Source organism: Glycine soja, chromosome 16, assembly GCF_004193775.1.
Source record: "Glycine soja cultivar W05 chromosome 16, ASM419377v2, whole genome shotgun sequence".
NCBI classification, from domain to species: domain Eukaryota; kingdom Viridiplantae; phylum Streptophyta; class Magnoliopsida; order Fabales; family Fabaceae; genus Glycine; species Glycine soja.
Window position 1 is genome coordinate 35,921,212 of NC_041017.1, and position 27,019 is coordinate 35,948,230.

At 30.4% G+C, this 27,019-nt stretch overlaps 3 protein-coding genes and 1 pseudogene across 3 annotated transcripts; all 4 read left to right on the top strand.

The window, feature by feature from the left end:
• The first annotated feature begins 3,856 nt into the window (after positions 1–3,856).
• On the top strand, positions 3,857–7,072 carry LOC114390079 (annotated as a pseudogene).
• Positions 7,073–14,795: 7,723 nt separating this feature from the next.
• LOC114390083 lies at positions 14,796–16,109 on the top strand. The gene is made up of 2 exons (XM_028350765.1): positions 14,796–15,268; positions 15,846–16,109. The coding sequence occupies exons 1-2, from the start codon at positions 15,034–15,036 to the stop codon at positions 15,938–15,940; spliced, it is 330 nt and encodes a 109-aa protein (XP_028206566.1). The 5' UTR covers positions 14,796–15,033; the 3' UTR covers positions 15,941–16,109.
• A 6,998-nt stretch (positions 16,110–23,107) lies between these two features.
• On the top strand, positions 23,108–26,320 carry LOC114390082 (receptor-like protein 34). The gene has a single exon (XM_028350764.1). The coding sequence runs from the start codon at positions 23,177–23,179 to the stop codon at positions 24,011–24,013; it is 837 nt and encodes a 278-aa protein (XP_028206565.1). The 5' UTR covers positions 23,108–23,176; the 3' UTR covers positions 24,014–26,320.
• Positions 24,126–26,323, top strand: LOC114390028 (receptor-like protein EIX2). Its single transcript, XM_028350714.1, has 2 exons — positions 24,126–24,152; positions 24,251–26,323. The coding sequence occupies exons 1-2, from the start codon at positions 24,126–24,128 to the stop codon at positions 26,123–26,125; spliced, it is 1,902 nt and encodes a 633-aa protein (XP_028206515.1). The 3' UTR covers positions 26,126–26,323.
• The last annotated feature ends 696 nt before the right edge of the window (positions 26,324–27,019 follow it).

Below are 27,019 nucleotides of genomic sequence, written 5' to 3' on the forward strand. Positions count from 1 at the left end.
CATTTAAGAATACATGATAATTATCAGTATCCAAACTTAACTTACGATAAAAAATAACATATTAAAATTTTATAGGAATGAAAATGATATATTTTAGTCTATTTTTTTATACATAACTCCCTACATTTGTTATTAGTCATAAAAAACTTTGACGTGGATTTGATGGAGTGGCTTATGGTTCAAGTTGAAAAAGTGGGGACCTTGATATGGATTTGGTGGAGTTGTCTACGGTTTGTCTAGAAGACAATTTTTTTTCTTTTATTTTTAATAATAAAAATTTGATAATTTAAAATTAATTGTAGTTTCAAATTGCATGTAATAGAAGACTTGAATTTAATAATGTAAGACTTTTTGTTGTTTCCTTAACACAAGTGTAACCAAAGGATTGATTTAAATAATTGTTAAAATTTGAAGACTCATTATTAAACCAAATTTTATTACCTTTATTGTAAACTATTAATGTTTTTTTATAAAAATATTTACTTAAAATAAAATTTTCATTAATTTAAGCAATTCTACACGTTAAACTAAGAAAATAATTTTTTTTTTAGTATTTGGCACAAGAATAAATTATATTTCTTTGTAGATTATTTAATTTATTGTATGAATTATTTTTTTAGAATATTATATTGATCGAAGGTGAGTATTTTTATGATTGCTTAAATTTAGCACTTAAAATTATTTAAAAAGTAAAATAGAAATTAAATTATGTTGCTCCTATTATTTAAGCTGATAACTTGTAAAGAAAATAAAAAATATGATACTAATTTTTATGATAAAAAAAATTAATATTCATTTTCGAATTAATTAGAAATAGACAATTAACACAAACAACCTTTCCAAATAATGATAATGAAAACTGAAAAACGTATGCATGAAGAATGCAAATCTTCATAAGTTGGATATTTCAATAAATTGTAAATTTATTTTTCTCTTCTATCACTATTCTTTAAATATCACCACACAAGTAAAAGAAATTCAGGCAACGACTTTAATATATGAAGACCTGTGGTCTAACAATAGAATAGCTAGGACCATAGAAAAATAATTTATAAAACATGCCACACTTCTTAGTAGATCATATCCTCTAATTTACATTTTAAGTTAAATATGATCTACATGGAGAAATTTGGACCAAGACTTATAAAAGGAAAAATTATGATCTCAATAATTACGATAGACCAAGTTAAACAAGCATTTTAGACTTCTTTGTATCTCACTAATTAATTTTTAATATAAAAATAATAATATTCAGGTTAAAATACAATTAGAAATAGATGACACAACAATCTTTTCAATTGATGACAATGAAAATTAGTCTTTTTTCACGTATAAGAAGAATATTATCTTGTAAATTAAAAAATGGATCAAAATTAATAGCTAGATTGAAACGAAATAGTCTTTTTTTATATAGATTTTTAAATCGAAATAGTCTTTAAATTAGATCCTTTCCTATAATTGATGTATTCATCATTTATAATTTTTTTCCTTGCTTACTTAATTCTAAACATTTGTTGTCAATTATAAGGAACTTGATATGAAGGTAATATAGTGCCCTATGGTTCAAGTTGAAGAACAAGTGGGGGGACATTCACATGAAATTGGTGGAGTGACCTATGGGATATGTATCAAGTTGAAGAAGTCAGGGACCTTAATATGGCTGGACTATGTGGAGTGTCCTAAGGTTCAAGATGAAAAAATGGAGGACCTTGACATGGACTTGATGGAGTAGTCTATGGTTCAAGTTGGAAAAGTGGGGACCTTGATATGAATTTGGTGGAGTGGCCAGCGGTTTGTCTAGGAGAAAATTTTGTTTTTCATTTCTTTTATTTTGAATAATACAAAATTGATGGTTTAAAATTAATTATGGGTTCAAATTGCAAGTAATAGAATATTTGAATTTTATAATGCAAGACTTTTTCTTATTTACTTAACACAGGTGTAACAAAAGGATTTGATGTAAACTACTCAAAGATTAAAAGAATTATTAATATTTTTGTAAGATAAATTTTTCATTGATTTAAGAAATTATATACGGTAAACTAAAATAAAAAAATGTTTCTTATTTTAGTATTTGGCATAAGAATAAATTATATTTCTTTGTAGATTGTTTAAGTTATTGTATGAATTTGTTTTTTTTAGAATATTAAATTGAACTTGAGTATTTTTATGATTGTTTAAATTTGGCACTTGCAATTATTTAAAAAGTAAAATTGAAATTAAAATTATGTTTCTCCTCTTATTTACGTTGATATCTTGTAAAAAATACAAAATACGATACTGATTTTTTTGAGAAAAAAAAAGTTAATATTCTTTTTTCACACTTCTTTTTATATAACTAATTAATTTTTCTATGATAAAGAAAATAATATTCAGGTTTGAATACAATTAGAAATACATGACACAACAACCTTACCAATTGATGACAATTAAATTTAATCTTTTTTCATATATAAGAGAATATTATTTTGTGAAGTGAAAAATTGATCAAAATTAAATAGCTAGATTGGAACAAGAGAATCTTCTTTTTTTTTTTTTTTTAGATTTTTTAACTGAAGTAGTCTTTAAAGTACACCATTTTCCTATAATTGATTTATTCATCAATTATATATATTTTTTCTTGCTTGACATAACTTGCAACATTTGTTGTGAATGACAGGGAACTTGATAGGAAGGTAATGCAGTGACCTACGGTTAAAGTTGAAGAAGTCAAACCATAACATGGATGGACTTTGTGGAGTGTCCAAAGGGTTCAAGATGAACAAATGAAAAATCTCGAGATGGACTTGATGGTGTGGGCTATATATGGTTAATTTAGAAGACAATTTTCTTTTACATTATTTTTAGTTTGAATATTGAAAATTTAATAATTTCATATTAACTATGGCTTGGGATATCATGAAATAGAAGACTTGATTTTTTGTTTTTAAAAAAAATTTGGACTTTTATTGTTTACGTAACAAAAGTTTAACGAAAAGATTGATTAAATAATAGTTAAAATTTGAAGTTTAATGACACCAAATTTTCATTTAAGTTCTATAGGGTAAATTAAAATAAAATGATTCTTATTTATTTTTTTGTAAGAAAAACTGTACCAAAAGGAATGTTTCTTATTTTAGTATTCAGCACAAGAATAAATCATATTTCTTTGCTATTAATTTTGATTTTTTTTTTTATGAATTTAGTGTACATAGGAATTTTAAAAAGGTGATAGATACGGTAAATGCATAATTTTTTGTATTCTAAGAATTAATTCGGGAGAATTGGATAATTAAGTCGATAAATTTAAAAAGCCATCTTAAAAGAAGAAGTGAATTAAAATGTTAAAAAAATATTTTAGTATTTGGCACAATAATAAAAAAAAGAGGTAAAAAAATAATGAAAGTGAAGAAAAAAACAGGCTTAAAATATAATTGTCGTCTTTTTTTTAATATGTTATTTTAGTTTTTTATTTTTTAATTTAAATATTTTATCTCTTATTTTTAAAAAATCTTGTAATTTTAGTCTTTTTATTTTTTAATTGAGATATTTTTAAAAAATATGTCATTTTAGTCCATTTGATCAAATTCTTGTTTTTTAATTAGGATATTTTGTCCTTTAAAAGTTATTTTGAAGAAACCAAGAAATACAATAAAATTGATTGATTTTAATAAAATAAGTATTTCCTATTCTAAGAATTAAGTCGGGAGAATTGGATAATAAATCAGATTAAAAAAGGAAACGTCAAAAAAAGAAAAAGAAAAGAAAGACACTTGCATCAGTATAAAAGGAAACCGTTCTAAGAAGTGAATCAAAATATTAAAAAAATATTTTAGTATTTGGCACAATAATAGAAAAGGTAAAAAATAATGAAAGTGAAGAAAAAAACAGGCAGGGCAGCAGTATAAATAATAGAAGTTTGATGATTTATATGCAGAACCAACAACTACACTTGTTTTCTATATATTCTTGTGTGATCATGAATTCCTCCTCCATTTATATTCTTGTCTTTGTCCACCTTTGGTTATGTAGGTTACCTTGCAGAGAGAGTGTGTGCATCCCAAGTGAGCGTGAGACACTTTTGAAGTTTAAGAATAATCTGAATGATCCTTCAAATAGGCTTCGGTCTTGGAATCATAATCATACCAACTGTTGCCACTGGTATGGAGTCCTCTGCCACAACGTCACTTCCCATCTTCTTCAGCTTCACCTCCCCACCTCATTTTCTGCTTATGAGATGGAGCTTTGGTGGAGAGATAAGTCCTTGTTTGGCTGATTTAAAGCATTTGAATTACTTGGACTTGAGCGGCAATTATTTCCTTGGAAAAGGTATGTCAATTCCTTCTTTCCTTGGGACAATGACCTCCTTGACTCACCTCCACCTCTCTTATACTGGATTCATGGGGAAGATTCCATCTCAGATTGGGAATCTCTCCAATTTGGTCTACCTTGACCTCGGAGGTTATACTGATCTCGAACCTCCTCTGTTAGCTGAAAATGTAGAATGGGTATCAAGTATGTGGAAGCTTGAATATCTTCATTTGAGTTATGCAAACCTATCCAAAGCATTTCATTGGCTACACACTCTCCAATCTCTTCCTTCTTTGACCCACCTATCTTTGTCAGGATGCACACTCCCTCACTATAATGAACCATCCTTGCTCAACTTCTCATCTCTGCAAACTCTCCATCTTTCCTTCACTAGTTATTCCCCTGCCATTTCTTTTGACCCCAAGTGGATATTCAAATTGAAGAAACTTGTTTCTCTTCAATTATCATATAATTATGAAATCCAAGGTCCGATTCCTTGTGGTATTCGAAACCTCACACTTCTTCAAAATCTTGACTTGTCTGGAAATTCATTCTCATCTTCTATACCTGATTGCTTATACGGTCTTCATCGTCTCAAGTCTTTGGACCTAAGTTCCAGCAACTTGCATGGGACTATTTCTGATGCCCTGGGAAATTTGACTTCTCTTGTCGAACTTCATTTGTCATCTAATCAACTTGAAGGAACCATTCCAACTTCTTTGGGAAATTTGACTTCTCTTGTTGGACTTGATTTGTCATATAATCAACTTGAAGGAACAATTCCGACTTTTTTGGGAAATCTCCGCAACTCAAGGGAGATAGATTTAACATTTCTCAATCTGTCTATTAATAAATTCAGTGGAAATCCATTTGAAAGTCTTGGATCACTCTCTAAATTGTCATCTCTTTATATTGATGGCAATCTTTTTCATGGAGTTGTCAAGGAAGATGATCTTGCAAATCTTACAAGCTTGACGGAGTTTGGTGCATCAGGGAACAATTTCACTTTAAAAGTGGGTCCCAATTGGCGTCCTAATTTTCGGCTTTCCTATTTGGATGTGACATCATGGCAGTTAAGTCCCAACTTTCCATCGTGGATTCAGTCACAAAACAAACTTCAATATGTTGGACTGTCTAACACGGGGATTTTAGATTCTATTCCCACCTGGTTCTGGGAAACACTTTCTCAGATTTTTTATTTAAACCTCTCTCATAATCATATCCATGGTGAGATTCAGACTACATTAAAGAATCCAATATCTATCCCAACTATTGATCTAAGCTCAAATCACTTGTGTGGTAAATTACCCTATCTTTCAAATGGTGTGTTTCGGTTAGATCTTTCAAGCAATTCATTCTCTGAATCCATGAATGACTTTTTATGTAACGATCAGGACGAGCCAATGCACTTAGAATTTCTGAATCTTGCATCAAATAATTTGTCAGGAGAGATACCTGATTGCTGGATGAATTGGACATCTCTTGTGGATGTAAATTTACAAAGCAACCATTTTGTTGGGAACTTACCCCAATCCATGGGTTCCTTGGCAGAGCTGCAGTCTTTACAAATTCATAACAACACACTCTCAGGAATATTTCCAACCAGTTTGAAGAAGAATAACCAATTGATATCCTTGGACCTTGGGGAAAATAGTCTTTCAGGAAGTATTCCAACATGGGTTGGAGAAAAGCTCTTAAAAGTGAAAATCCTTCGCCTTCGATCAAACAGTTTTGCCGGCCACATTCCAAATGAAATATGTCAGATGAGTCATCTTCAGGTTTTAGACCTTGCACAAAACAATTTGTCTGGCAATATACCGAGCTGTTTCAGTAACTTGAGTGCCATGACACTAAAGAACCAAAGTACAGATCCTCGTATCTATTCTCAAGGAAAATATATTGTGTCTTACTCTGCCACGGAAAGTATAGTTAGTGTGCTACTATGGCTGAAAGGAAGAGGAGATGAGTACAGAAACATTCTGGGTTTGGTAACAAGCATTGATCTGTCAAGTAACAAGTTATTTGGGGAAATACCAAGAGAAATCACATATCTAAATGGATTGAAATTTTTAAACATGTCCCACAACCAATTGATTGGTCATATTCCACAAGGTATAGGTAATATGAGATCATTACAGTCCATTGATTTTTCGAGGAATCAACTTTTTGGTGAAATCCCTCCAAGCATTGCAAATTTGAGCTTTCTGAGCATGCTAGACTTGTCTTGCAATCATTTGAAGGGAAATATTCCAACAGGAACTCAATTGGAAACCTTTGATGCCTCCAGCTTCATCGGCAACAATCTATGTGGTCCACCACTGCCCATAAACTGCAGCTCCAATGGGAAAACCCATAGTTATGAAGGAAGTGATGGGCATGGAGTGAATTGGTTTTTTGTCAGTATGACAATTGGATTTATTCTGGGATTCTGGATAGTGATTGCTCCTTTGCTGATTTGTAGATCATGGCGGTATGCCTATTTTCATTTCCTTGATCATGTGTGGTTCAAACTTCAATCTTTTCGCTCAGGTAGTATCACTGTTTAGTGTTGCTTAGAATACTCCGATGTTTTATCATTGTATTGGCAGGTTGATCAATTTGTAGTCATTGCTATCTTCTTCTTTTTTTCAAATTTGAGAGCCTTATTTAAATTCTGTTTTTGGATGTAAAGAGGGAGAGTAGCTGAACGTAAAGAGGGGAAGGATAGGAGGTGTGGGGAAATGGAACTAAGGATAACCAAGTAATTTCAAATGCTTTGGTAGTCTCAATAGCATTTTTGGTAGTGACAATAGTAGCCCATATATATATAAATGATTATATGTGTGATACAACAAAATCCAGGATAGATAAAACAACCCATACCAACTATACAAATTACAAGTTAATTATTATTTTTACATATTTTGATGCACAATAAATAGCACCAACCCAATAATGTTATATTTTTTAATATTTACTATTTTAATACAATTAATACTGTTATTTGAACAACATAGACATTATCTTCATTTTTTTTTTCCTTCACCGTCTTCACCCATCTCCCTTTGTTACTAAAAAATGTAACAATTACAGTAAAAGTTAATTTCTTATGAAACATGCTTCACTTAGCTTATTTTAAAAATTAATGTGATAACATTTTTATTAGATGTAAATAAAGAAGAGTAATTATTTTAAAAGGAATTATATAAACATACACTTATTAGTATTGGATATGACTTTACACTCCATATAAAACAAATTTAATAAACGAAACCTGAATCTTTTGTTCATAAATTTAGGGACATGAAAGGTGCATACATTTTTCTAGTAGTGTCACAGTCCTACTATTGTACGTATCCCACTTTTTCTCTTTTTCAGAATGATAGATACCACCACGCATATTGTTTCTGGTTCTATACTCCTTTCAGGACAGATTCCTCCATGCACAGTGGTATTTGGCTAAAGAGTGTTGTGTAGGTACGTATAAAAAAAACAATTCGACACGCAAATTTCCAAACAGAGCACTAAAATGGCAAATATTGCATACCTGAATATAACTAAATTTGGGTTTATACAACTGACTAATAAGATTTTAAAAAACAGTTTGCCATTGCAATTTCTACTTGATCATGATTTACTAAACATATTCTTTGAAGAGTCTTTGTAATTGCAACATGACAATAATTAATTATGACTGTATCAATTATATTTGTCCATAGTATTTTCCAATACAAAAATCACGAGAAAACTATAACAACAACTGTGTTGGGTGAATGCATGCAAGTGATGCAACACAAACGTTGGGGTGGGGTCGATCCAATTCAGATGGCTATGACTAGGAGGGATGATCTAGGCCCAAAATGTTTGAACTTTGAATCTACATTTGGGCATATATATGTGTACTCTGCCAATACAAAACAATTATTTTATATTTTTATCATTTAATATTCAGTCTCTCTTTTACACTATTAATACATAGACCTTGAGTGAGTTTATCAGATGTGCATCAAGCATTTTTTTTTCTGTGGCTGTGCAAGATCTTTTACAGTTGCTGATGTGTGTAATTATAACCACCGCCATGATTGGTATGAGCCTCTGTCTAATCTTAAAGTAAAGCTTTTCTGCAATTTAAGTAACACGTTTAATCATAAAGTAATAGTATATACGTACTCCGAACAATGGTGGAAACAAAACTAACAATGATCGACATGGTAGTTATCGAACTAATTTAATAGTATGAATAACACAATAATTGATTCTGGAGGAAATAAAATAAAGTGAAAAATTTTGTGTAAAAGACAGATACACTTTGATAAAGGGGATCTAAATTGTTTTACAAAACATGAAATCATATTCAACTTAGCTGGAATTATGGTTAGAGTAACATGCAAGTAACTTTGTTACTTTGATTTTGATGTTACTCCACACCGGAAAAATGATATAATAACATAACAAGCATAATTAATTTGATTTCTTTATTTTACACAAAGAATCAAATTTTAATTTTCTTTATGATATCAAGAGTCTAATCCATTTGATTCAACAGACTATACGTGAGCTGTTAGAATCAAGAATTCAAAATTAATTTTATTCATTGAAAAATCATTGAACCCTAATCAATAAGGTTTAATCGTTAGTGGAAGCAGAGAATGGAGAATGGAGACACATGAGATGATGCAAGGAACAAAAGTTTATGCAAGTGCATCAACCGACATGTTAGATTGATGGGCTTGTCCATTGGGCCATTCATGTTGGGGGTTGATGTGATAAAGATTTCGTACAACTCTTTCATCACATATGGACCCCTCCAAATACTATTTTTTTTTTCACAGTAAAGGAAATCTGCCGTCAATTCAGTTCTCACTATCAGATTTAATTAAACCACTGCTCTAACGAGGCACATATCATGTTAATAAATTTAGTATTTTTAATGAAAAATTCAAATAAAATATTTCAATAAATAATATACATGCACTTACACATATAAAAATGTTATTTATAATAAATTTATTAATATTTATAATAATCATCTTAAAAATTATAAAAAAAATATTTTTATTTAATTAAGAATATCCATAATAAATATAAAAATTGTAAGTTATAGGATAATATATATGTGTGGAGACAATACTTATAAAGTTATTGACTTTTTATTTATTTTATTTTAAATTATAGGGACAGTTTGTATTCACATATATTATATTATGACAAGTTAATGAAAAGCTTGTGGGGTAATTGTCTCCGCACTATATAGTAACAGTGTGTTAACTAAAAACTCTATTTTTTTCTCTGTAAATCGAAAAAAAACTCATTTTTTTAAGTGAAATTAAAAATTGTAAATATATAATCATAAATAAGAAATTCATTTAAAAACGTCAAAATACTAAAATTATATATAGCGCCGTTATTTAACAACGATTTGACAATCGACGATTCCTAAGGATATACTGAAACCTGCGGCAAACAACTGAGACAAACCACGTGAAACTAAGGAATATAATTCTCGAAGAATTAAGGAATTTCTGCTACCGACAAATATATTCAGAGTTATGATATTTAGACATTCAGGTTTATTGTAAAAATTAAGGTTATAGTATATTAAAATCTTGCCCATAACTTAGTATTTCTATCTTTTTACGGATATTTTGACAATATGAATCTTTTTTTTTAGGAGTGTGTGGTTTAGGCTCATTCAATTTAGAAACACTAGATGATTATACAGAGATTTGCTTAAAATATCAAGATAATTGTATATTAATTAAATGAATTTGATGATATAAAGATGAACGTGAAAAGTTTACGAAAGATAGTGTGCGTGAGCAAGAGGAATATGTTAGCTATTTAGGTGTAACTTATTGGAAAGTAAGACATAGTCATGTAGATGTGGTAGGTTTAACCCTTGCTGCCAAAGTAAAAAATTAAGTGGGAAAAAAAAAAGATAGAAACCCTCAGGGTAGCTTATAGTTAGGAGGGCTCAATATATGTCTCCCTTGACCAAACAATTTGACTAAAACTTGAAGACAATTGAATAAGGATTCAAGTTTTTTTATTGTCGGACGACTCAGGCAAGATTCAACATTACATTTTAAATTTTAGTTGGAAATTAGTATTAAATTATAAGACTTTTATTTGAAGTAATATTTTTATAAAATCATAATATTTTTGTGTATAAAATTTACTTTAAAATACATTTAGTAAAACATTTTAGTTTTAGCTTTATAATTTTAAAAACCTAAGACTTAATATATGAGAAAAATTTGCTAAATAAAATATGAGATCAGCTGAATTTTTTATTTTAATAAATTTTAAAATAAAAAATAATATATTAGAAAAGTGTGTTAACATTTCTCTTGAAATGATTAGTGTTTTTGCTAGCCTATGTTCCTAACCGCAACAGGCGCCGAAATTGTGGGTTAACCAGGCATAGAGAAATTCCAAAGGTTGTGAGTTGTAACAAGTCTTTGTATATCACATGTCCTTCAAACTTTACACACATCCCAAAGAAGGGACCAACGAATTCTTGACTTTATGGGATCGTGAGCCTTGTAGTTTCATGCACGTAGAATTATCTTGGACCCATAATTTTGTCACTGTTGTACCCTTACATTATTCATTAAATAATGCTGTTTTGTTCTCACTTTTCAACGGAAGTAATCTGGACACGTGGTGTACATGTAGCGTATGTTTTCCGGTGCATCATCTTCCAAATCAGCACAAAGCACCACGCCATATGGCCCGAGTCCTTTCACAGTCTCCATCCGGAAGCCAATAGCCCCGTTGAACTGCACCGCATACAACCTCACCGGAACATGCCCCACAAACCTACAAGACCATCAGAGCAGTCCAGCCACCGCCACGTGTCCAGATTACTTCCGTTGGATCCACGAGGATTTGAGGCCATTGGCCCGCACGGGCATCACGCAAGACATGGTGGAGAGGGCAAAGCAAACGGCAAATTTTAGGTTTTTTTTTTATCGGTCAATATTAGTTATTAGTTTTTGTTAGAGAAAAAAAAAAAAGATTCAAACCCATCTGTGTTTTTTTTTTATCATCAAATCAACTTTATAACTTGTAAGAATTATTTTAGGTTGATAATATTAAAGGGTAGGGCTTATTTGGAGACTTACTGAAGGCCCTATCAAACAAGGGATGTTTTTAGCATATGGGGGATTCTACAATTGTTGAGAAGGTACCCTGGGAAGATACCTGATTTAGAGCTTATGTTTGATTGTGTGGATTGGCCTGTGGTTTTGTCTGATCGTTACAATGGCCCTAATGTTGAGCAACCACCTCCCTTGTTTCGGTATTGTGGAAATGATGCTACCTTGGACATTGTCTTCCCTGATTCTTCCTACACTTCAATAATATATATCTCGATCTGCCTATTCTTCTTGTAAATTTTGAATTAGATAATCCATAATGTAAAAAATTAACTTAGTGCAATTTTTGTTGAACATGTTTGTATTTTGAAATTATATTTTGAAACGGAAAATTGAAAATTCACAATCAGCTCTAACGGGACCTTAATTTTTAAACAAGTAAAAAGTATTGCATGTGTGGTGCACAGGGCAGAGATTAATATAAAGCCATGGCATATTTTGTTGGGAGAGTTGAAAGAAGGCACTACGAGGATACCATGGCTGAACAGAGAGCCTTAAGCTTACTGGAAAGGTAATCCAACTGTTGCTCAAACCAGATAATATCTCATGGAATGCAATGTTTCTGAAAATCAAGATTGGAATGCTCGTTTATTGGCCCAGGTATCACACTTCTTATTAGTTTTGTTTGATTACACTAGCTTATTGAAAGTAGTTTTATTATTTGGATATGAAAAAATTAATTTTGTATGTAATATTTCTTATAAGCAAAAGTTTCATTATATAAAATTGGCTTAAGCACATGGTGTGCAGAAACTAGAAATAACAGGCAAATTCAAGCAACACAATGGCCAGTAGCAATATTGTATATAACATTATACACTTTTTTAACTTTTAATCTTTTATTAATACACATGAAAGGGTTAGCAGTACCTCATGTAAAGGAAGGTTCATTCCAACTTCAGATGAAGTTAAACGCAAATTGGCAAATCGTCGTAAATTTCTTTCAGCTATACTTGGAAGGATATACCCATCTATTTAATGAAATGTAAATTAGCAACACAAAATAACTATGAAAAGTCCAGCACAGACATAGCACAGCTCAAATTTATAATTCAAATCACTAAGAAATCATTACATGACCAATGAACAAAATAGTCTTTACTTAGTAGTAAGTGCTCACAGTTGTGCACCCAGGCCACCCCCAAACCACAAAATAAATTAGTTGTTAAGACATGTTACTATAATAAATTATTCCACTGGAGGTATGAATTGTTCTATTAGAATATGTCAAAGAAGACGAAGAACCTGTTTTCTCTGAAGGCCACTCAAAGAATCCAACACATATCTGCTGGAGTTTAGTACGTTGAAACGGATATTGAGCAAGACCCCTATAGAGATGAGTAAATTTTAAGTAGCTGACAACAGTGCTATACAATTTATATGCCAGATCTAATTCATCAGGTTACATTAAAAATAAAATTCCAATTAAGAATCTCAGAAGCTTAATTAAATTTTAACAAAACATGTGCTATCAGTAACTGTTTCAAATGGACTTCATATCTGTTTTCAGAAAATAACATTTATACCTGATCATTAGTCAGTATTAAGAACCATAACTGAAAGGCATGACCTTTCTTGGCTAGAAAGAGAATGAGATGCGTTAACAATACCAGACGTAAATTGACTCAGTTTTCGCATGTTCGGATTAGTGAGTATATTGAATATATTTCAATCAGTATTAAGAATCAATCTTTATGAGTGGAAACCATGAATAAAAAAGACAAACCTACTTGTGCACAATATCTGAATCTGCTTGGTGACATTTTGGGTTCATATAAGCATTAATTACTTGTAAAATGTTATCATCCGGCCATAAATCATTCTTACCTCCTGCATAGACAAAAGATAGAAGCTAAGATACAATGTTCAAGAGACACCAACAATCCTCCATTTGACAAAAATAATTATTAACTGCAAGTCAACATTTGTGTACAAGTTGATGCAGACAATGCATTCTAGAAGACATAAAAAAAGCACAAAGATATTAGGTATATAATTCCATCCTTTGGTTTAGAATTAGATATTATATTGGGTCCACTGTAACATCTCTCATTGCTTAACAATTTACATTTACATGGACAGTAATCAGTTAGTGTTAATTTAGCTTTTTTCTAATATACTAATTTAGCTGATATTATATTTTCAGATAGCGGATATAATTGGTTCATGACATGCTATCAAAACATGCATGATTAATAGCATGTTTGAATCTAACTCCATGATCCACATTGTCCAAGAAATTTGAGTCAAAATTTTAAAAATGACACAAAAGCAAGTATTTTTTGCTTCAATTTGACGTGCATTCACAACAATGAACACCAAACCAAACGGGCACTAAGTGGTCTAGAGTTTGATCATTGTTACCCCCATTTTTCTAATAAAAAGTAGAATTTCAAAACAAGGTAGGTGAGCATTTACATTATTTATGCTTCAATCCAAAAGGTTTTGGTGTTTTACTAGTGGAAAGGGACATGTAAGAGACTCAATAATTCACACCTTAAAGTTTGCATTTATTATGTACAAATACAGTTAATAACCTATAAATCAAATCCTGATACGTTTGTTGACAAAATTCTTTTAAAAACATTAAAACCTCTCTTCTATGTCAAATATTAAGTGTATTATTACATAATTTGGACAGATAATATGTCCCTAATTCTCTGAAAAGTTTACTTGTATAGTAACACTAGAGCAGTGCCATAAACTGTTTTCTAGTTTGAGAAGGAAACCTGTCAGAAAAAATAATCAACTGCAACTTTCAATTCAAGTAATGTGAATTGAATACTCCGAAGACGGTAATATCCCCACACTTACAAGTTACAATGACAAATGTTGAACATTTTTCATGTGACATACAAACATTTACCCCCTTAACTAAAAAAAAAAGACGATAAAAAATATCAAATTAAATTGTAGTGAAAAATGAAACTATTAATTTTAATTAAAGAAAATACTACTTATTTATTCCTTCCAATAATCAAATATTTTCTCATTACCAACTTGTCTCATTCATCTCTTATTTACTACTAATTGTTACTTGTAGTTAAGTGTGTTAGATTCATGGGTTAACAATGAGTCATGTATGTAATTAATAATCATTAATGTCATATTTTTTTATCATTTGAAGTGGAGTATTCATTTTTTCTCTTAATATTATTTTATCCTTCACAAAATTCAAATAAGATATTTTATTTGAGAGGATGAATTCAGAACCACTCAAACTAATGAGTTAAGGACTTATTGGTTATTAACATCGAATTAAAACTAGTTTTATGTATTTTGTTTTTATAAATTAAAGACTAATACTTGCTTATTGTCATTATTCAAAAAAGAAAAAAGGTTAAAAAGAAAAGAAAAGTGAGTGGGAAAGACACACTCGAGTCGAGCGGGAGTCAAAGCTGGAAGTCCAAAGTTTCTGGAACTCAAACTAGTAGTGTGGGTGTGGAACAGGACAAGGGGGTTTCTGTGAAGGACTATTTGGTGGACAAACTGAGGCCTGGTGATGAAGACAGGGCTCTCTCTGAAGTGATATCAGAGACTCTGCACAAGAAGGAACTGCCCCCAGTGGAAGTTACTGAAGAAGGTGTGAGAAAGGTGGTTTCTGATGCTGTGCATAAGAGAGACGATGATCCTGAGAGAAGAATGGAACATCAAAAGAATACTGGGAAAGGTAACTGAGTCAGAGGAAGTGAAGAGAAGGTTAGGAGGGGAAAGTGTGGTGACAGAGAAAAAGTACCAAGAGATGTATGTGAATAGTCCGGGGAAAGGTGTGGTTGATAAGCTTAAAGGTATGGTTGGGACATGGTTTACCAACCCAGCAGAGAATCAATCTTCACAAGGTAAATAGCAATGAATAGTAGCTCTAGTTGTCTCCATGAGGTTTCTCTTGTTTGATCAATGCCTTTTGCAAATTTTACTTATTTCTAAATTAGTTGATTGTATTCTTTTACCATACTTCTCTGACTAATTCTTTTGTTACTCTTCACATTCTGCTTGAGTTTTGCAGCTAGACAAAGATATTTTGTATCGATATTAAAATTTATTATCTCTCTATTTGTTTATTATATTTGCCTTGTAACAGTTTTTCGATTTTCTTATCTTGGAAGAAGTGTTTTGAGAAACAAAGGAAATTATGATTATGTATGTTTCTGTTAGTCTTAAGACTTGATTCCAAGATGAATCGCAGTTATTTGTTTACTTGTTTTGGTCATGCTTACATATTTTTCTATATGTTTCTTTTTTTTTTCATTTTGTAAGAACTGTTTAAAAAAAAGTGGAGTATTTTTTATCCTAGTGGTTTTAGACTTCAGTCCAAGATGAGTTACAATTTTTTTTTTACTTTATTTTGGGTATGCTATTTTTTACTGAAGCAAAGTGCCACATTAATTTTGAATTTGTGGTTTGCATGGGCCGAAGATTCATCTATGAATTATGAGGCAGGAAGGGCAGAAGTGGAACAAGTTAACCAAGGTGCAGCAGGTGAAAGAAGGCAGCAGGAGTCATCTAATTGAAGAAGTGCTTTGAAGGAGTCTTTGCTTTGGGTGATTGTGTAGATTTTCTTAAAAGCTGTTTCAATATCTGTGTGTCTAGTTCTTTGTTGGAAGAAAGTTAGGATGTTCAAGTCACAGTAAACTAAAAATTTGTGTTTTTTTTTTTTAATGTTTATGTAAATATCCAATTTTATTCGGGTTTATTTTTATATTTTATATAAAAATATTTAAAATATTTTTTGAGAAAAAGAAAAGAGAAAAATTATAGAAGATTTGACAGTTACAAGAAGACTTGGCATCAGAAAACTGTAGTAATGGTGATTCAATTGAGAAAAAAAATATTACTAAAAGATAAGATCATTTAAAATATTTTTGAGAAAAAAGAAAAAAAGAAAAATTATAGAAGATTCTTTTAAATAAAAATAATTAAAATATTTTAGAGAGAGAAAAAAGAAAAATCATAGAGGATCTGAAAGTTACAAAATTGATCATCAGAAAACTGGAGTAATGGTGATTCAATTGAGAAAAAATAAAATATTAGTAAAAGATAACGTCATTGAAGTTGTAAGTCTAAAGACAAGGAGATCGTGGTATAATGGAATCCTAAGTTGTTGTTGGATTTTAAAAGAAGAGACGCACTAGCATACAAGGAGAATTCTGTGAAGGGAAACCCATAGAAAGATTGTTTTTTCGCAATTTTTTCAATGGATGATTATGATGCTATAAGATCAGGTCTTTGTTCTTTTTGCGCTCTATAAGATCAGGTTTGTTTGTTTTTTTTTTCTTTTCTCTCGTTCATTTGTTGTTATGTTTGGCTTTTTTTATTTAATTTTTGGTTTCATGAATTCGTGTATGTATGCTATCCAAATGTTTGTTTTTTGAATAAAATAAGTATACACATTTCGACCGCATGTTTACATTCATATTGTGGGTTAAAAAGCATATTTTTTACCTGCTTATTGGTCCCGATAAATTTCCGTATATAAAACAGTAAGATCGAGTATCGAGTTTACAAGGACTTTAACTGTATCCAGAGTTTGTATATGTTCAATTTTAAGTAATCAATAAATTAAAATTGATATTTGTCAAATAATGATACGGAATATAAAATTTGACATAAATGAAGATAATTAAGCATAGTACATTAAAGAGATAGAATACAAACACTCAGAGGTGGGTTGTCAGTTGAAGTAGAATTACAGAATATGTTGAGACTCAACCTATCAAAATTACTCTTGATGCAACATTAAGGGTTTTTTACTATTTAACGTTATTTTGATTATTACCTTCATCCACTAACATACCCTAATCATGATTTCTCATGTGAAAGAGTTTAAATTACCTAATTTCACTCTTAATCCCTTAAGAGCTATATGAAATAATTTGCTTTAAGAATAAAGATGTATAATAAATAAGGCAAAATAATATCATTCTATTCCTAAACATGGATTACCTAGATTTTCTTTTCAAGTTCATAGGAAATAAACATTTTCCAATACATAAACCCTATAACACTACATGAGAATAGGTAATCAAGCTATAAACATGATATTAAGCACAGAAAAAGACAATAATATTAAAATAACATTAAATAAATAGTTAGAATCATTACATCAAGAGTGTTTAATAGTTGAACTCCCAACAATGGGTGATTTAGCCTCTCATTGTCATGAGAGGGTTACTAATACAAAAAGAAAGCAAGAGGTGTGAAAGAAAATGGAGGAAAGGGTCCCAAGTGAATAGATTTTCTCTCATCTCTCGTGTCTTAGCTTCTCAATTTTGGTCCCACTAAAGAATTGCTTGATTTTTCCTTTCTTTTTCCTTTAAAATGAAGCACAATCATGTTTTGTGATATTGATCATGCGCTAAGCCAGCATGTGCTCGCGAAGCGCACATGCAAAGTCCATCTGACATAAGTGAATGTGCGTTAAGCCGCAAGGTGCAGGCTAAACCGCAGATGCGTACTAAGCCGCCACATACAGGCTAAGCTGTAGATGCGCACTAAGTCGTCGTATGCACGCTAAGCATGACCTCCAAGTTGGCTCCTCGCGTTGAACGGTTGTTGACGCGCTGAGCGAACTGCTCCAGTTCTTCAACCATATTACAGACCTCCTACTGTGTAATTCTATAAAAAAAAATACACTAAAAAATACTATAAATTTGATAACTTTAACATTTATTGGACAAAAACTCAGAAGAAGTTAAATTTCTAATGTTCTAACACAAAAGAAGCAATAAAAGAGAGGAAAATTAGATAATTGTTATGTGATTTAAACATTTAAATTACGTAAGCGTATCAATTAACAGATTATACGTGGAAAAAAGTTTTTTTTAAATAAAAACAATGTTGTATTTGCCCATTTCTTCTCTCTCTTATCTATCTCTCCATCACCCTTCATTTTCCTCATATCCCACCACTGTGCCACTGATGGTGTTTCGTTTTTTCCCTGGTGGTTGGACTAAATGAAAACAAAATAGATGAAAGAATAGATATGAACCAACAAAATCTTAATATCAAAACATTAAACCACAAAATCGAGAAAAGAACAATGTTTGGTTGGCTTCACTAGGTTTCATGGCTGGATTCACATTTGGATTTCATGTGGGATTTCACAATGAGGTTTGTTGTGAGTTGGGGCTCATTGGGTTTTGCAACGGTGGTGGCAGTGGAGATCACAGTCGTTGGGTTTTATGACCGGTTGAGATTGAGATCATAGTTGGGTTCCTACCAATATTTCTACACTATGAATAAAGATAAAGAAATTTCTACACTATGAATATTTGAAATTAATTAAGATTAGCTAAATTCATCTAAATAACAATATGCATAAAGATAAAGAAAATTAAGGAAGGAAATAAAAGAAAAAATTAAGGAAAATTTTTTGTTTGGGAATTTTAACAAACACTCGTGTATGCAAAGTAAATTGAGATTAAATCAATGAAAAAATTGTTCGGGTTTAATTTTATTGGAGTTCCTATCACGTAATCACTACACATTTATATTTAATAAAGATTATATTATCATTAACCTACCATATTATCTTAACTTTAATTTCTTAAGTGAAGAGAGCTAAATCCCTTGATTAAACTATCAATCCTTTGGATTAGCATAATCAAACAATTTGCATTAAGACAAAGTGTTTATTGATGCTCAAATATCCCTAGACATAAAAATTATTGGGTGTTCTATCCAATTCGCAACTTAATGGAATTTTTCTATTACAATTGAATGAAAAATCATGCAAACAGGTGCAAGCCAAAAACACATATTAGGCATAAAAGAGAAACAATTACAATGTTTTATTGAATAAAAAAAAGTAGTTATTACATGGAAGAAGAAACAATTACATTAAACTCTAAGAGAAGATTAGTTCATGACAATAAAAAAACATGAGATATACATCACATAAATGTCTTAAAATGACACAAAAATCTAAGAATACATGATAATTATCGATCATCCAAAATTAACTTAGGATAAAAAAAAGTAACATATTAAAATTTTATAGGAATGAAAATGATATATTTTAGTCTATTTTTTTTAATGCTTGACATAACTCTCAACATTTGTTGTCGGTCATAAAAAAACTTTGACATGGTTTTGATGGAGTGGCCTATGGTTCTTGTTGAAAAAGTGGGGCCTTGATATGGATTTGGTGGAGTTGTCTACGGTTTGTCTAGAAGATAATTTTTTTTCTTTTATTTTATTTTAAATAATAAAAATTTGATAATTTAAAATTAATTATAATTTCAAATTGCATGTAATAGAAGCCTTGAATTTAATAATGCAAGACTTTTTGTTGTTTACTTAACACACGTGTAATGAAAGGATTGATTTAATTAATGATTAAATTTGAAGACTCATTATTAAACCAAATTTTATTACCTTTATTGTAAACTATTAATGTTTTTTTATAAAAATATTAATATTTACTTAAAATAAAATTTTCATTAATTTAAGCAATTCTATAAGTTAAACAAAGAAAATAAAATGTTTCTTATTTTAGTATTTGGCACAAGAATAAATTACATTTCTTTGTAGATTATTTAAGTTATCGTATGAATTATTTTTTAAGAATATTATATTGAAGTGAATATTTTTATGATTGCTTAAATTTGGCACTTAAAATTATTTAAAAAGTAAAATGGAAATTAAAATTATGCTACTCCTATTATTTAAGCTGACAACTTGTAAAGAAAATAAAAAATATGATACTAATTTTTATGATAAAAAATAATAATATTCAATAAATTGTATATTTATTTTTCTCTTCTATCACTATTCTTAAAATATCACCACATAAGTAAATGAAATTCAGGAAAAGATTTTAATATATGAAGACTTGTGGTCTAAAAATTAAATAGCTAGGACCATAGATAAATAATTTCAAAAACATGCCACACTTCTAGTAGATCATATCCTCTAATTTACATTTTAAGTTAAATGTGATCTACAATACGTGAAGAAATTTGGACCAAGACTTATAAAAGGAAAAACTATGATTCAATAATTATGATAGACCAAGTTAAACAAGCATTTTACATTTTTTTGTATCTCACTAATTAATTTTTAATGAAAAAGAAAATACTATGCAGGTTAAAATACAATTAGAAATAGACGACATAACAATTTTTCCAATTAATGACAATGAAAATTAGTCTTTTTTCATATATAAGAAGAATATTATTTTGTGAATTAAAAAATGGATCAAAATAAAATAGCTAGGTAGGAACGAAATAGTCTTTTTTTATATAGATTTTTTAACCGAAATAATTTTTAAATTATATCCTTTTTTCTATAATTGATGTATTCATCATTAATTTTTTCCTTGCGTACTTAATTCTAAACATTTGTAGTCAATGATAAGGAACTTGATATGAAGGTAATGTGGTGACCTATGGTTCAAGTTGAAGAAGTGGGAGGACATTGACATGAACTTGGTGGAGTGGCCTATGGGCTATGGATAAAGTTGAAGAAGTCAGAGACCTTAATATGGGTGGACTTTGTGGAGTGTCCTAAGGTTAAAGATGAAAAAATGGAGGACCTTGACATGGACTTGATGGAGTAGTCTATGGTTCAAGTTGAAAAAGTGGGGACCTTGATATGGATTAGGTGGAGTGGCCAGCGGTTTCTCTAGGAGAAAATTTTGTTTTCATTTCTTTTATTTTGAATAATAAAAATTTGATAGTTTAAAATTTATTATGGGTTCAAATTGCAAGTAATAAAATATTTGAATTTTATAATGCAAGACTTTTTGTTATATACTTAACACAAGTGTAACAAAAGAACTGATTTAAATAATAGTTAAAATTTGAAGACGAATTAAGCTAAATTTAGTTACCTTTGATGTAAATTACTCAAAGATTAAAAAAATTATTAATATTTTTTTAAGATAAATTTTTCATTGATTTAAGCAATTATATACGGTAAATTAAAATAAAAAATGTTTCTTATTTTAGTATTTGGCACAAGAATAAATTATATTTCTCTATAGATTGTTTAAGTTATCGTATGAATTTGTTTTTTTTTTTTTAGAATATTAAATTGAACGTGAGTATTTTTATGATATTTTAAATTTGACACTTGCAATTATTTAAAAAGTGAAATGGAAATTAAAATTATGTTTCTCCTCTTATTTAAGTTGATAACTTGTAAAAAATACAAAATATGATACCAATTTTTGTAGAAAAAAAGTTAATATTCTTTTTCACACTTCTTTTTATATAACTAAGTAATTTTTATATGATAAAAAAATAATATTCAGATTTAAATACAATTAGAAATACATGATACAACAACCTTTCCAATTGATGACAATTAAATTTAGTCTTTTTTCATATATAAGAGTATTATTTTGTGAATTGAAAAGTTGATCAAAATTAAATAGCTAGATTGGAACGAGATAATCTTTTTTTTATATAGATTTTTTTAAACTGAAATGGTCTTTAAAGTACACCCTTTTCCTATAATTGATTTATTAATCAATTATATATTTTTTCCTTGCTTGACTTAACTCGCAATAATTGTTGTCAATGACGAACTTGATATGAAGGTAATGGAGTGACCTATGGTTAAAGTTGAAGAAGTCAGACCATAACATGGCTGGACTTGGTGGAGTGCCCAAAGGTTCAAGATCAACAAATGGAAAACCTTGAGATGGACTTGATGGTGTGAGCTTTGGTTTAGAAGACAAATTTTCTTTTACATTATTTTTAGTTTGAATATTGAAAATTTGATAATTTAATATTAATTATGGGTTGGAATATCATGAAATAGAAGACTTGATTTTTTCTTTTTTTAAAAATATTGGACTTTTACTGTTTTCGTAACAAAAGTTTAACGAAAGGATTGATTAAATAATAGTTAAAATTCAAAGTTTAATGATACCAAATTTTCATTTAAGCAGTTCTATAGGGTAAATTAAAATAAAGTGATTCTTATTTATTTTTGTAAAAAAAAAGCTGTACCAAAAAGAATGTTATTTATTTTAGTATTGAGCACAAGAATTAATCATATTTCTTTGTTATTAATTTTTTTTATGAATTTAGTGTACATAGGAATTTTAAAAAAAGAGATAGATACAGTAAATGCATAATTTTTCGTATTCTAAGAATTAATTCGGGAGAATTGGATAATTAAGTCGATAATTTAAAAAAGCCAGCGTAAAAAAAGAAGTGAATTAAAATGTTAAAAAAATATTTTAGTATTTGTCACAATAATAAAAACACGTAAAAAATAATGAAAGTGAAAAAAAAGGCTTAAAATATAATTGTCGTCTTTTTTTAATATGTTATTTTAGTTTTTTATTTTTAATTGAAATATTTTATCTCTTATTTTTAAAAAATCTTGTAATTTTAGTCTTTTTATTTTTTAATTGAGATATTTTTAAAAAATATGTCATTTTAGTCCATTTGATCAAATTCTTGTTTTTAATTAGGATATTTTGTCCTTTAAAAGTTATTTTGAAGAAACCATGAAATACAATAAATTTTATTGATTTTAATAAAATAATTATTTTCTATTCTAAGAATTAAGTCGGAGAATTGGATAATAAAGTCAATAATTAAAAAAAGGAAACGCCAAAAAAAAAAAGAAAAGAAAGACACTTGCATCAGTATAAAGGAAACCGTTCTAAGAAGTGAATTAAAATATTAAAAAAATATTTTAGTATTTGGCACAACAATAAAAAAAGGTAAAAAAATAATGAAAGTGAAGAAAAAAACAGGCAGGGCAGCAGTATAAATAATAGAAGTTTGATGATTTATATGCAGAACCAACAACTACACTTGTTTTCTATATATTCTTGTGTGATCATGAATTCCTCCATTTATATTCTTGTCTTTGTCCAGCTTTGGTTGTTGAGCTTACCATGCAGAGAGAGTGTGTGCATCCCAAGTGAGCGTGAGACACTTTTGAAGTTTAAGAATAATCTCAATGATCCTTCAAATAGGCTTTGGTCTTGGAATCATAATCATACCAACTGTTGCCACTGGTATGGAGTCCTCTGCCACAACCTCACTTCCCATCTTCTTCAGCTTCACCTCAACTCTTCAGATTCTTTTTTCAATGATGATTGGGAAGCTTATAGGAGATGGAGCTTTGGTGGAGAGATAAGTCCTTGTTTGGCTGATTTAAAGCATTTGAATTACTTGGACTTGAGCGCCAATAAATTCCTTGGAGAAGGTATGTCAATTCCTTCTTTCCTTGGGACAATGACCTCCTTGACTCACCTCGACCTCTCTATTACTGGATTCCGTGGGAAGATTCCTCCTCAGATTGGGAATCTCTCAAATTTGGTGTATCTTGACATGAGATATGTTGCCAACGGAACAGTACCCTCTCAGATTGGGAATCTCTCCAATTTGCTCTATCTTGGCCTTGGAGGTGATTCTGATGTCGAACCTCTGTTAGCTGAAAATGTAGAATGGGTATCAAGTATGTGGAAGCTTGAATATCTTCATTTGAGTTATGCAAACCTATCCAAAGCATTTCATTGGATACACACTCTCCAATCTCTTCCTTCTTTGACCCACCTATATTTGTCAGGATGCTTACTCCCTCACTATAATGAACCATCCTTGCTCAACTTCTAATCTCTGCAAACTCTCCATCTTTTCGATACTCATTATTCCCCTGCCATTTCTTTTGTCCCCAAGTGGATATTCAAATTGGAGAAACTTGTTTCTCTTGAATTATCTGGTAATTATGAAATCCAAGGTCCGATTCCTGGCGGTATTCGAAACCTCTCACTTCTTCAAAATCTTGACTTGTCTGGAAATTCATTCTCATCTTCTATACCTGATTGCTTATACGGTCTTCATCGTCTCAAGCTCCTCAACCTAGGGGACAACAACTTGCATGGGACTATTTCTGATGCCCTGGGAAATTTGACTTCTCTCGTTGAACTTGATTTGTCATATAATCAACTTGAAGGAACAATTCCGACTTTTTTGGGTAATCTCCGCAACTCAAGGGAGATAGATTTAAAATATCTCTATCTCTCTATTAATAAATTCAGTCGAAATCCATTTGAAAGTCTTGGATCACTCTCTAAATTGTCAGTTCTTCATATTGATGGCAATAATTTTCAAGGAGTTGTCAACGAAGATGATCTTGCAAATCTTACAAGCTTGAAGGAGTTTGATGCATCAGGGAACAATTTCACTTTAAAAGTGGGTCCTAATTGGATTCCTAATTTCCAGCTTACCTATTTGGATGTGACATCATGGCATATAGGTCCCAACTTTCCATCGTGGATTCAGTCACAAAACAAACTTCGATATGTTGGACTGTCTAACACGGGGATTTTAGATTCTATTCCCACTTGGTTCTGGGAAGCACATTCTCAGGTTTTGTATTTAAACCTCTCTCATAATCATATCCATGGTGAGCTGGTGACTACAATAAAAAATCCAATATCTATCCAAACTGTTGATCTAAGCACAAATCACTTATGTGGTAAATTACCCTATCTTTCAAGTGATGTGTATGGGTTAGACCTTTCAACCAATTCATTCTCTGAATCCATGCAAGATTTTTTATGTAACAATCAGGACAAGCCAATGCAATTAGAATTTCTCAATCTTGCATCAAATAATCTGTCAGGAGAAATACCTGATTGTTGGATTAATTGGCCATTTCTAGTGGAAGTGAATTTACAAAGCAACCATTTTGTCGGGAACTTCCCCCCATCCATGGGTTCCTTGGCTGAGCTGCAGTCATTACAAATTCGTAACAACTTGCTCTCGGGAATATTTCCTACCAGTTTGAAGAAGACTGGCCAATTGATATCCTTGGATCTTGGAGAAAATAATCTTTCAGGATGTATTCCAACATGGGTTGGAGAAAAGCTCTCAAATATGAAAATCCTCCGCCTTCGATCAAACAGTTTTTCCGGTCACATTCCAAATGAAATATGTCAGATGAGTCTTCTTCAGGTTTTAGACCTTGCAAAAAATAATTTGTCTGGCAATATACCCAGCTGTTTCCGTAACTTGAGTGCCATGACACTAGTGAACCGGAGTACATATCCCCAAATCTATTCTTATGCACCAAATCATACAGAATACTCTTCGGTATCAGGTATAGTTAGTGTGCTACTTTGGCTAAAAGGAAGAGGAGATGAGTATCGAAACATTCTGGGTTTGGTAACAAGTATTGATCTGTCAAGTAACAAATTATTAGGAGAAATTCCTAGAGAAATCACAGATCTAAATGGATTGAACTTTTTGAACTTGTCCCACAACCAATTGATTGGTCCTATTCCAGAAGGTATTGGTAATATGGGATCGTTACAAACCATTGATTTTTCGAGGAATCAAATTTCTGGTGAAATTCCTCCAACCATTTCTAATTTGAGCTTTTTGAGCATGCTAGACGTGTCTTATAATCATTTGAAGGGAAAAATTCCAACAGGAACTCAATTGCAAACCTTTGATGCCTCCAGATTTATTGGCAACAATCTATGTGGTCCACCACTGCCCATAAACTGCAGCTCCAATGGGAAAACTCATAGTTATGAAGGAAGTCATGGGCATGGAGTGAATTGGTTTTTTGTTAGTGCGACAATTGGATTTGTTTTGGGACTTTGGATAGTGATTGCTCCTTTGCTGATTTGTAGATCATGGCGGCATGCCTATTTTCATTTCCTTGATCATGTGTGGTTCAAACTTCAATCTTTTTACTCGTATAGTATCACTGTTTAGTGTTGCTTACAACCAATGTTGTATCATTGTATTGCCAGGTTGTTCAATTTGCATTGTAGTTATTGCTATCTTCTTTCTTTCTTTTTTTTTTAAAAAAAAATTTGAGAGTCTTATTTAAATTCTGTTTTGGGATGTACATATTTGCATATTGAGCATATTTGTAGTTAAGATCAACTAGTTGTTCAATTCTGTGTATCACATTCTTGTTTCCAAAAATGGGGGACTAGTGGTTCAAGAAAACGTGGTTGAATAGGAAAAAAACTTATATTTAATTTTAGTCGCTAACCATTGAAGTGAATAATTAGTTCTTTCGTGTTAATTAAAGTCGTGACTCGTGGCTGCATACAAGACTTGACTCTCCAAGCCGGCCAGGCCAAGAACTTTGATGAGATATCCATAGATAACCAATGATGCTTGAGAACCAACACAATTGTTGGAGTAATATTCTAAATTACCCTAACTATAAAAAGAGCAAATAATAGGTGTAACTTTTTAAGTATTATTCGTTTTGCTTTTTCAAGTTTTACTTTATATAATAATAAAAATCAACTTTTAAAATTAATTATCAAATTGAAATGTTAACTTTACTTAAAAATTAACACAAAAAATACTAAAGAATTTATCTTTATAAAACAATTTTTTTGAAGAGTCAAAATGAATTAATATTCAAGTGTTCCAGGATCAGTATTAATTACAACCAAAACTAACGGAATATGAAACGTGAAACAGAAAAGTGATAACAAAATTGCAGGAAGTATCTTGGCTAATTTTTTTTTTTGATAAATATATAAATTTTTGGAATTCGTTTTTGTAAAAATTTAATAAATTTTTTATCTTTACAAAATTAAAATGCATTATTATTATTTGGTCTGAATGTAGATTCACATAAATTAA

Bases quoted from the DNA above. Each gene is read 5' to 3' on its own strand.
- LOC114390083 (XM_028350765.1), top strand. From the start codon at position 15,034: ATGCTGTGCATAAGAGAGACGATGATCCTGAGAGAAGAATGGAACATC. The intron at 15,269-15,845 runs GTAAATAGCAAT...CATGGGCCGAAG, and splicing joins AGAGAATCAATCTTCACAAG to ATTCATCTATGAATTATGAG.
- LOC114390082 (XM_028350764.1), top strand. From the start codon at position 23,177: ATGATTTATATGCAGAACCAACAACTACACTTGTTTTCTATATATTCT.
- LOC114390028 (XM_028350714.1), top strand. From the start codon at position 24,126: ATGAAATCCAAGGTCCGATTCCTGGCG. The intron at 24,153-24,250 runs GTATTCGAAACC...CATCGTCTCAAG, and splicing joins CCAAGGTCCGATTCCTGGCG to CTCCTCAACCTAGGGGACAA.